Source organism: Trichechus manatus, unplaced genomic scaffold (assembly GCF_000243295.1).
Source record: "Trichechus manatus latirostris isolate Lorelei unplaced genomic scaffold, TriManLat1.0 scaffold00179, whole genome shotgun sequence".
In the NCBI taxonomy this organism is placed as follows: Eukaryota; Metazoa; Chordata; class Mammalia; order Sirenia; family Trichechidae; genus Trichechus; species Trichechus manatus.
In genome coordinates this window covers 1,909,983-1,921,128 of record NW_004444115.1, presented here as the reverse complement: position 1 = coordinate 1,921,128, position 11,146 = coordinate 1,909,983, and the positions used below count along the sequence as shown (strand labels likewise).

The window sequence follows — 11,146 nt, the reverse complement described above, 5'->3', positions numbered from 1 at the left end:
ACCCATTTATATCTTGACTAAGGTGCCCTGGTGGCGCAAAGGTTAAGCGCTAGGCTGCCAACCAAAAGGTCAGTGGTTAGCCACTCTGCGGGAGAAAAGACCTGGCCATCTCCTTTCCATAAAGATCACAGCCGTGGAAACCCTATGGGGCAGTTCTACTCTGTCCTATTGGGTCGCTATGACTGGGAATGGACGCCAAGGCAATGGGTTTGGGTTTTTTTGGTTATACGGCGGCTATGAGTCGGGATGACTGGACAGCACACAACAACAACAACACATCTTGACCGGTCACAAACCCCCCAGATCTAAATTACCATCTGGGGAGGGAAGATGGAGACTAATCTCTATTACAAGACTCAAATTTTGCCTCAGCAGCGTTAGGCTAGGACTTCTAGAGGTGTATAAACTCCAACCCTCCACCCCAATAAAAAAGAACCAAACAAAACCATCCTCCGATTCTTTATAATCCAGAAACAGCGAGCAGGTGCACAATGCGTGAGTTCTTTGTCAGGAGCGCCTCCCGGAGCAGACCTCGAATGGGCCCGGGGCTGGGGCAGGTTGGTCGGGGTGGGCGGCTCGCGAGGCTGCGCGCCCGGCGCAGACTCCCCATGGTCGCTCTAGTTCGGTGTGCACAAACCTCCCACGATGTCGGGGCTTTTCTGGCCGTGGCCTTCAGTGGCGAGACCGAGTCCCACACACGGCGCGGGAAAGCGGGCTCAGTCAGGAAAACCCTCGGCCGCGCCTGCGGCCCAATCGGCCGGCTGCAGTCCAGCCTCCATTACTCTTTTCCCGCGCCGTTCCCCTCCCCTCTCAGGAAAACGGAACCTAGTGCTGTTAAGCTGAGGCAAACCGGACGGGATTCACTATCTTTTTACTCCGCGGAGAGCAAAGGCCCACCTTCTCCGGAGAGCAAAGTGGTGTATGGCCCACTCCCGGGTCGCCGGGAGGCCCCGCCCCGCCCCGTCCCGGCACTCCCACCTCCTTCCCGGCCCGCCCTCTTGACACTGGGGACTACATTTCCCAGAGACTTCTGCGGACCGAAGAGCGGGCCCGCCCTCGCTCCGCTCACACTGGGCGGTGACTGGCTTTCCCAGAGGGGGCGGGGCCAGCTACAGCCAATAGACGGGAGGCTCGTTACGGCGGCGGAAGCAGCGGCGCTGGACTGAGAGGTGGGGGGCAGAGGGCTAGCGCTCCGGCGGCGGCAGCGGGTCCGTAGCCCGAGGACGTCGGCCCAGGGGCGGAGAGCGTACGGGAGAGAGCTCGAGGCGGCGCGGCGGTCACTCGGCACAGGCACCCAGGTAATGGCGGGACGGGCGCCCGGGAGGCGAGGGGAGGAGACGAGGGGGCGGGGCGGGCGAGCCGAGCTGCACCGTCCGTCCGCGGCGCGTCCCCGGGGAAGGGCAGCTGTGCCTATCTCCTGCAGCTAGGACCCAGGCTCTTTCGCGAGCTGGGCACGGCGGTTGGACCGGCGACAGGGGTCGAGCGTCCCGGAGCGAGGAAGAGAGAGGCTCCCGGGAGGGGTGTGCTGACCTGGGCGTGGGGGCGTGGCGGGTTCGGGCCTGGGCGGGGAAGTGGAGGAGTGGGAGCCGCGGGCGGCGGGCGGGCGGACGGCCCGAGGAGTTTGGCTCCTGAAGCAGTTTAAAGTGACTCTCCACATCCGGGCCCTGCGCCCGCCGCTTTCAGACCCCGGCCGAGGCGGGGCCTGCCCGCTCCCCGCCCCCGTCACTGGGAGCACTCGCCTTTCTCTGCTATTGGCTGCGGCTCGAGAGGTTTGGGGTGCCCCAGCGGGGCTCGCGCCTGATTGGCTGGCAGTCGGCGGGAGGGTGGGGCGGGACCAGAACGTACAGGCTGCGGTGGATTGGTGCCGGCCCTGGAGTGACGCGCCCGGCGTGGGGCCAATGGGCGGGCGGGGAAGGTAGGGGCAGGTTCGGGGTAAGAGGACTGGGAGCCTTGCGGCGGCTGAGTGACTGGGTGAGTGGGGCCGGCTAGGCTGGACAGCGGCGGGCCCTTGGCGGGCTCGGCATGAGTCTTCTCCGCGTTCTCCGGAGATCCGCGCTGCGACCGGGATGGGCCCTCCGCGGCACCCCCGGCCCGGTGAGATGAAAGCGGGAGGCGCGGGCGTCAGCTGCAGGTAAAGGGGCGGACAGGTCGTCCTGGGGTCTCCCCAGAATGCCTGCCCTCCCGGCGAGATGGAGCCTCAGAGACATGCAGTTTCTGGAAACCTGTATTTTCCCATCTCAGCGACGGGCTTTGGGATGGGAGTAGAGTTGCCGGCGAATCGGGGGAAATCAGCAGAGCTTGCGCCTGGGGAAAGAGCGGGGAACGACTTTAGAGAAGGCAGTGAAGGTCTCTGGTCATTTTGGCTTAGTGGGGGAATATGAAAAAAGGGAAAAAAGGAAATCTGCCATTGAAGGCCTTTGCCATGAGAGAATTCCTTTTTTATCAGGTCTTGATGTAAGTTTCCTGATCCTGTCTTAGAAAAAGGCATCTCTTTCCGAAATCTTCTATGTCGTGTTGACTCTACTTCTATACACCTTGGTGTGAGGTTTAAATTTTTCAAAGAGACGTCTCATTCTTCATAAAACTACACAAATAGATACATATGCATTGTGTTAGCACCTGCCATGTGGTTGTAGTATACGATTCTACGCTGATTTTTTTTGTATCATAGCAATCCACAAGTATCTATGGAGGATTGTAGTATCCCACCAGTACAAACCAAACCCGTTGCCATCAAGTCGATTCTGACTCATCGGCACCGTATGGGACAGAGCAGAACTGCTCCATAGGGTTTCCAAGGCTGTCATCTTTACAGAAGCCAACTGCCAGATCTTTCTCCCGTGGACAGTATCCCACAGCACTGTATAAACGCTGTTATTAATAAATTATTATTAATTGAAGCTTACACATTAAAAGCTTGATTTAGATTTCTGTATTATGTATTGATTACAAGTAGTTTTTTTAGAAAAATAGTGTTGCATTTACTTTTCATGGGTAGTAAAGATACTTTAGTTTTTCATTATTGATTTTTATCTCAGAATCCATCAGTAACCATGTGATTGTATGTACTGCAGGTGGAAATGAGTTCTCAACAGTTTCCTCGTTTAGGAACCCCTTCCACTGGGTTGGGCCAAGCTCCTTCACAGATTTCAAACAGTGGTTCTGCAGGATTGATAAATCCAACTGCTACAGGTAAGATGTTTTAACATTCTGCATTGCTTTCTGCGTTAAGAGTATTGCTAGTTTTCTAATTTAAAAATTAGTAAGTACGTCTCGGAACTTAACATCAAAAAGACAACCCATTCAAAAAAATGGGCAAAGGACTTAGTTCACCAAAGAGGATGTTCAGATGGCCAACAAGCACACAAAAGATGGCTCAACAATTCCTTCTGGGATTTTAGTAATACTATTATGTTATTTTAATTTGAAGAAAGGATATGTTACAATTCTCATTTAAACAGGTTTTTTTTCCCGTTTTAACCACTTTATTCACATGCGCTAGAGTGTATTTGCGGCTTATATTAATGCGTGCCTAAAAGAACTGGGTTTTTAAATGCATTAATGTAGTCTTGTTGAAGGCCTAGAGATGTAGTAATAGTTCCGTGAGGGAATCCAGAGGCGTGTAAGTCATAGCTCTTGCCTTTCAGGAGTTTACTACCTATGTAAGAGATTTGGGGAAAAAAAAGTATATACATACACATGCATGCAATTTGTTTTAGTTGTAAACCGTTTGAGTGCTATAGATCAGTGTTTCTTAGTGAGGGACAGTTTTGCCTTCCAGGGAGTGTTTGGCAATGTGTAGAGACATTTTTGATTGTCACAAGTGGGAGATGCTACTGGCATCTCATGGGTGGTAGAGGCCAGGGGTACAGCCAAGTATACAGTACAGCCTCCCACAACCAAGAAGTATCTAGCTCAGAATGTCAAGAGTGGTAAGGTTCTTGTTCCTTTTGATTCTCCCTCAGATAGTATCTTAATTCATATCAGCTCAAAAGAGGGCATTGCAAAGTGAAATACAAGTATCCTTTTTTTTTCACCTTCTGATCCCTATGTTCTTTATCATGGTAAATGGTACTAGCATTTACTCATTGCTCAAAGCAGGCACTCAGGCATCATCTTTACGTGCTCTGTTTTTGTCTCTTACCTGTGAGCTTGTGCCCCTGTCTGATGTTTTTGCCTCATTTCCTGCTGCTTTGCCTCACTCCCACCAATTTACTTTTTTTTTTTTAATTTACTTTTTGTTGCAATTTTATTTTTGTTTTCATTAGACTTGAAGCTACTTTATGCTCTGCTTAATAGTATTTACTTATATCTGCTGAATGATGAAAAGTTGCCAATTCTCATGATCTCAGGCTTTTGCATATTCTGTTGTTTTTGCCTCAGTCTTCCTTCTGCCTATCCACACTTGCTTATCTGGCTAATTCTTGTTCTTGAGGTTTCATCTCAGATGTCACTATCTCTGGGAAGTCTTTGCTGACAACAATTCAGGTTAGGACCTCCCCATAGATCAAAGGCTGCTCAGGGATTGGGACCATGTCTGTCTCATGCACCTTTGAATGTACTATGCGTAATACAATATAGGGCACAAAGTAGTGGCCAGTAAGTTCTTGTAGAGAGACTTAAAGCTCTTTTACTCCTTTACAAATGTTTTTGACAGTATTTTGTCTTTGGAATAAATTCACAACAGAGTAATTTAAAGGAACATAGCCAGAGATAATATTTGTGAACACCTATTCTTTGTAAGGAATTATGCTGCTTGTTAAAAATGGAGTTAATTACCAATAATTGCCCCCAAGCTTTATGGCTAAATAAAAGGGAAATCATTGACTTAGACCAAAATGGTAATTTTACTTCTGAGGAGTATATGTGTATATAGAAGTTTATTCCTTAAATTGCTCTAAAAAAAAAGTATAGAAGTTTTCCTAAATAGTTAGATGTTTCTCTATGTTTCCTATTTTTATTAGAAGAGGAAATTTGGGATCCTAAGCATGTAAAGATTTCAAGTGCAAGCTCAGAGTTAGGAAGTATGGATTCAAACCAAGTTAACTACTGCTTTAAGGTTGTTTTCTGGTAAAAATGAACTGATGTAAAGAACTCCAAAATGCCTGGGAGAAAATGATAAACGGATCCAAAAAGAACTTAACAGGAAGTGATCAATACTTGTATTTTAATGAAATGGAGACAAATCAAAGTCATTTTGGACAAATAGATTTTGAGGTAAGTTATGAAATTGTACATTTTCTTTGAGAATTAATTAGGGGAACATCTATTTGGACAATACCAAAAAACTCAAACCCATTGCTATCGAATCGATTCCAACTCATGATGACCCCATGTGTTACAGAGTAGAGCTGCTCCATAGAGTTTACTTGGCTCTTGCCAGGCTTGTCTTCCTTGGGCAGCTGGGCAGGTTCGAACTACCAACCTTTAGGTTAGCAGCCAATCAATTACAAACCGCTTGGTGCCACCCAAGGAAGGTTCAAAGTCAGTAGATATGGAAAGAAAGAAGTAAAACTGTCTATGCACAGACAACATGATCATGTATGTAGAAAATTCTAAAGACTGTTTTTAAAAGCTGTTAGAACTAATGAAATTAGAAAGTTTGAAAGGTACAAGTACCATGTACAAAAATCAGTTATATTTCCAAATACTAGCTGTGAACAATGAAATTTTTTAAAAAGTTATTTATAATAGCATCAAAGAAGCATGAATTACTTAGTGATAAATGCAACAAAATATATGTAAGACCTGTAGTCTGAAGGAAACCCTGGTGGTGTAGTGATTAAGAGCTACGGCTGTTAGCCAAAAGGTTGGCAGTTCAAATCCACCAGGCGCTCCTTGGAAACCCTATGGGGCAGTTCTACTTTGTCCTTCAGGGTTGCTATGAGTCAGGATCGACTTGCTGGCAACAGGTTTGGTTCAGGTTTTTTGTAGTCTGAAAATTATAAAGCATTGCTAAGAGAAAGTAAAGAAGACTTAGAAAATGAAAAGAAACATCACACTTATGAATTGGAAGACTTAGTATTTTTAACATATCAGCTATACCCAGAGGGATGTATAGATTCAAAGAAATCCTAATCAAAATCCCAGCAGGCTCTCTTGTTAAAATAGACAACCTGATTGTAAAATTTATATGGAAATTCAGAGGACCAAAAATAGCCAGAGTAATTTTGATAAAAAAGAATAGAGTTGGAGGACTATACTGTCTTACTGGAAGACTTACTATAAAGCTACACTAGTCAAGATACTGAAGTATTCACAGCAATATAGAAATATAGGTTAGTCAAATAGAGGGAAGATCCAGAAGTAGACCAATTCATATATGGTTGATGGATTTTTTTTTTTAATTTTTTGATTTTTTTGGTTGATGGACTTTTAACAAAAGTGCAAAGGTATTTGAAAAAGGAAATGATAGTGTTTTCAACACAGTAGCGTTGGAACAACAGAATATCCATATGAAAAAAATGAAACTTAACCATTACCTTCACCTTACACAAACATGTATCACAGACCTAAATGTAAAACATAAAATTTCTGGAAGAGAACATAGGAAAAACAGTTTGTAAACTTAGGGTAAGCAAAAATTGCTTAGATTACCAAAAACACTGGTAATAAAAGAAACTTTTTCATTGGACTTCATCAAAATTAAAAACAGCTGCTCTTCAAAAGACACCATTAAGAAAATAAAGTAAGCTGCAGACTGAGAGAAGACATTTCCAGTAAGTCTATCTGCAAAGCACTTATGTTCTGAATATATAAAGAACTCCTGTAACTCAATAGTAAGACGACATACAACCTAATTTTTTTTTAAGTGGGCAAAATCGTTGAATAGACACTTCACCAAAAACCTGTGAAAGGTTGCTAAACATGATTAATCCTCAGGGCAAAACCACAGTGACAGACTACTGCACATACACTCCAGTTGTCTTTGAGTTGATCTCGACTCAAGGCAACCCCATGTGTGTCAGAGTAAAACCGTGCTCCATAGGGTTTTCAGCGGCTGATTTTTCATAAGTAGATAACCAGGGCTTTCTTCTGAGGAGTCTCTGGGTGGACTCCAACCTCCAAACTTCCAGTTAGGAGCCAAGTGCATTAACCATTTGCACCACCCAGGGACTCCACACGCTCACTAGAATGACTAAAATTAGACCGACAGTACCACCTGTTGGTGTGGATTTTGAGGAAGTAGAACTCTCATACGTTGTTGGTAGAAATGCAAATTGGTCTAGCTGCTTTGGAAAACAGTTGGCAATATCTAATAAAGTTAAACATGCTTACCACACAACTTATCAATCCCGTTCCAAGGTATTTACCCAAGGTAAATGAAATCGTGTTCATACAAAGACTTGTACTTCAGTGTTCATAAAGCTTTGTTTTTTGTTTTTTAATTTTTATTTTATTGTTGTACTTTAAATAAGAGAAAGTTTACAATTCAGGTTAGTCTCTCATACAGAAATTTATGCATACATTGTTATGTGACCCTAGTTGCTCTCCCTATACTGTGACAGCACACTCCTCCTTTCCACCCTTGATTTCCCGTGTCCATTCAACCAGCTCCTGACCTTCTCTGCCTTCTCATCTCACCTCCGAACAGGAGCTGCCCATTTAGTCTCATGTATCTACTTGAGCTAAGAAACACATTCTTCACGAGTATCCTTTTTATGTCCCATAGTCCAGTCTAATCTTTGTCTGAAGAGTTGCCTTGGGAATGGTTTTAGTTCTGGGTTGACAGAGTCCAGGGGCCATGCTTTCTGCTCTTCCTCCCATCTCAGACCGTTAAATCTGGTGTTTTTACTAGAATTTGAGTTCTGCACTCCACTTTTCTCCTGCTCGGTCAGGGACTCTCTGTTGTGTTCCCTGTCAGGGCGGTCATTGGTGGTAGCCAGGCACCATCTAGTTCTTCTGGTCTCAGGCTGATGGAGTCTCCGGTTTATGGGGCCCTTTCTCTCTCGGGCTAATGCTTTCCTTGTGACTTTAGTGTTCTTCATTCTACTTTACTCCAGGTGGGTTGGGACCAATTGATGCATCTTAGATGGCCGCTCACTAGCTTTAAGACCAAAGTAGGATGTAGAACGTTTTCTTAATAAACTTTGTTATGTCAATTGACCTAGATGTCCCCTGAAAGCATGGACCCCAGACCTCTGCCCCTGCTACTCTGTCGCTCAAAGTGAGAAATGTTGTTTGTGATAGCCAAAACTAGAGCCACCTGTATCAGTCAGTGTTCTCCAGAGAAACAGAATTTTATATATATGTACACGCACATACATATATAGAAGAGATTTATATTTGTGCCCATTCCAAAGAAAGGTGATCCAGTGGAATGTGGAAATTATTGAATAGTATTAGTATTATTGCAAACAAGCAAAATTTTGCTGAAGATAATTCAAAAACTGCTGCAGCCATAAAGGGACAGGGAGATGCCAGAAATTCAAGCCAGGTTCAGAAGAGGATGTAGAATGAGAGAGATCATTGCTGATGTCAGATGGATCTTGGCTAAAAGCAGAGAATACCAAAAAGATGTTTGCCTGTGTTTTATTGACTATGCAAAGGCATTTGACTGTGTGGATTATAACAGATTATGAATAACATTGTGAAGAATGGGAATTCCAGAACACTTAATTGTGCTCAACCTGTACATAGATCAAGAGGCAGTCATTTGAACAGAGCAAGGGCATACTGTGTGATTTAAAATTGGAAAAGGTGTGCGTCAGGGTTGTATCCTCTCACCGTACTTTTTCAATCTGTATGTTGAGCAAATAATCTGAGATGCTGGACTATATGAAGGAAAGCACATCATCAGGATTGGAGGAAGACTCATTACCAATCTGCAATAAGTAGATGACACAACTTTACTTGCCAAAAGTGAAGACGATTTGAAGCACTTACTGATGAAGATGAAAGACTTCAGTATGGATTATACCTCCTCATAAAACAAAAACCCTCACCACTGGACCAATAAGCAACATCACGATAAATGGAAAAAATATAGAGTTGTCAAGGATTTCATGTTACTTGGATGATCAATCAGTGCCTGTGGAATCACCAGTCAAAAAAGCAAATGACATATTGTATTGGGAAAATCTGCTGCAAAAGACCTCTTTAAAGTATTAAAAAACACAGATGTCATCTTGAGGACTAAGGTTTGCCTGACCTAAGCCATAGTATTTAAAGTCACCTCATGTGCATATGAAAGCTGAACAATGAAAAAGAACTGAAGAAGAATGAGCACATGTGAATTATGATGTTGGCAAAGAATATTGAATATACCGTGGACTGCCAGAGAGTAAACAGATCTGCCTTGGAGGAAGTAAGTACAGCCAGAATAGAATGCTCCTTAAAAGCAAGGATGGCAAGATTTTGTCTGACTTAACTTTGGACGTGTTATCAGAAGGAGGGACCAATCCCTGGAGAAGGTCATGCTTGGTAAAGTGGAGGGTTGGCGAAAAAGTGGAAGACCCTCACCAAGACGGATTGACACAGTAACTGCAACAGGTTCAGACATACCTGCTATTGTGAGGATGGCACAGGACCGGGCAGTGTTTCCTTCTGTTACACATGGGGTCACTCTGAGTCAGAACTGACTCAACAGCAGCTAACAACAACAACAATGTACACATATTTATATGTATCCATGTTTATGTGTACACATACACAGGTATGTGCTAAGAAATTAAATCATGTAATTATGGGGGCTGGTATGTCTGAAATTGAGCAGGCCAGTGTACTGGAAACTCAGGAAAGATTTCTGTGTTACATCTTAAGACAGAATTCCTTCTTCTCAGGGAAACCTCAGTTTTTCTCTTAAGGCCTTCAGTGGATTGGATGAGGCCCACCCACATTATCAAGAGTAATCTACTTAATGTCAACTAACTATAAATGTTAATTACATATACAAAATACCTTCTCAGCAACACATAGACTAGTGTTTGACCAAACAATTCAGCACCATGGCCTAGCCAAGTTGACACATAAAAATTAACCATAATACCACACCCAAGTGTTCATCAATTAGTGGCTGGCTAAGCGAATTGTGATACATCCATACAATGGAATTCTATTCAGTAATAAAAAGGAACAAACCACTGATACAAGTCAGCTCTGACTCATGGTGACCCCAGGTAAAACAGAACAAAATGTTGCCCGATCTTGCACCTTCTTCATGCTCGTTAGTATCATTGAGTCCGTTATTGCAGCCATTGTGTATTTTGAGTGCCTTCCAACCTAGGAGTCTCATCTTCCAGCACTATGTCAAGTGATATTCTATTGTGATCCATAGGGTTTTCATTGGCTAATTTATGGAAGGAGATCTCCAGGCCTTTTTTCCTAGTCTGTCTTAGTCTGGAAGGTCTGCTAAAACCGGTCCTCCATGGGTGACCCTGCTGGTGTGTGTGTGTGTGTGTGTGTGTGTGTGTGTGTGTGTGTGTGTGTATATGTATGTATACATACATATATACATGTATATATGCATATGTATACATATATATATGTAATTGAAAAAATTGAGAATACAGTGAAGAGTATCTCTCCTGTCCCTGTCCCCCCACTCAGCCACTTTCTTTTCCATTAAGCAAACCACAGTGGAGATATATTATCCATATACAAATATAAATGGATTCATGTGTGTGTATGTTTTACTTTGAGAGCAGTGGTGGTTCATTGGTGGAATTCTTGCATTCCATAGACAGCAGAACATACACCAATTCAGCTGTTTCTAAACATAAAAATCAGTGTCATTGATTACATTCTTCAAGTTGTACAACCACCTGCTGATGTTTTAAATACCAGTGGCATAGGACTTCCAGCATAATAGCTACACATAAGCCACCAGATTGTGACAGACCGACAGGCAGGTGGTGGTCCACATCACGAATCACCCTGAAAATACTCATTAAAGCCACAGTGAGGTGCCACTACACACTCACTAGAGTGACTGTATCAAGTGTTGATAAGTATGAGGAGCAACTGGAACGCTCATACAGTGCTGCTGGCAATATAAACTAATACAAATACCTTGGAAAGAACTTTGACAATTTCTTATAAAGTTAAACATTTACTTACTTTTGTGGATTGAATTGTGTCCCCCCAAAATGTACGTCAGCTTGGCTAGGTCATGACTCACAGTGTTGTGATTGTTCACTATTATTTA

The 11,146-nt window shown here is 43.7% G+C and overlaps 1 protein-coding gene across 4 annotated transcripts in view; it reads left to right on the top strand.

Annotated features, from left to right (window-relative positions):
• Positions 1-1,117: 1,117 nt before the first annotated feature.
• Positions 1,118-11,146, top strand: part of SAP130 (Sin3A associated protein 130) — a 92,882-nt gene continuing 82,853 nt past the window's right edge. For 2 of the 4 annotated variants that reach the window (XM_023741368.1, XM_023741366.1), the window contains exons 1-2: positions 1,118-1,298; positions 3,075-3,192. In XM_023741368.1, the coding sequence (XP_023597136.1) occupies positions 3,081-3,192 (112 nt within the window). In that variant the 5' untranslated portion in view covers positions 1,118-1,298; positions 3,075-3,080. Of the gene's footprint in view, positions 1,299-1,940; positions 2,095-2,671; positions 3,193-11,146 lie in introns of those variants that run through there. The other 2 variants (XM_023741367.1, XM_023741365.1) reach the window with 2 other exon arrangements.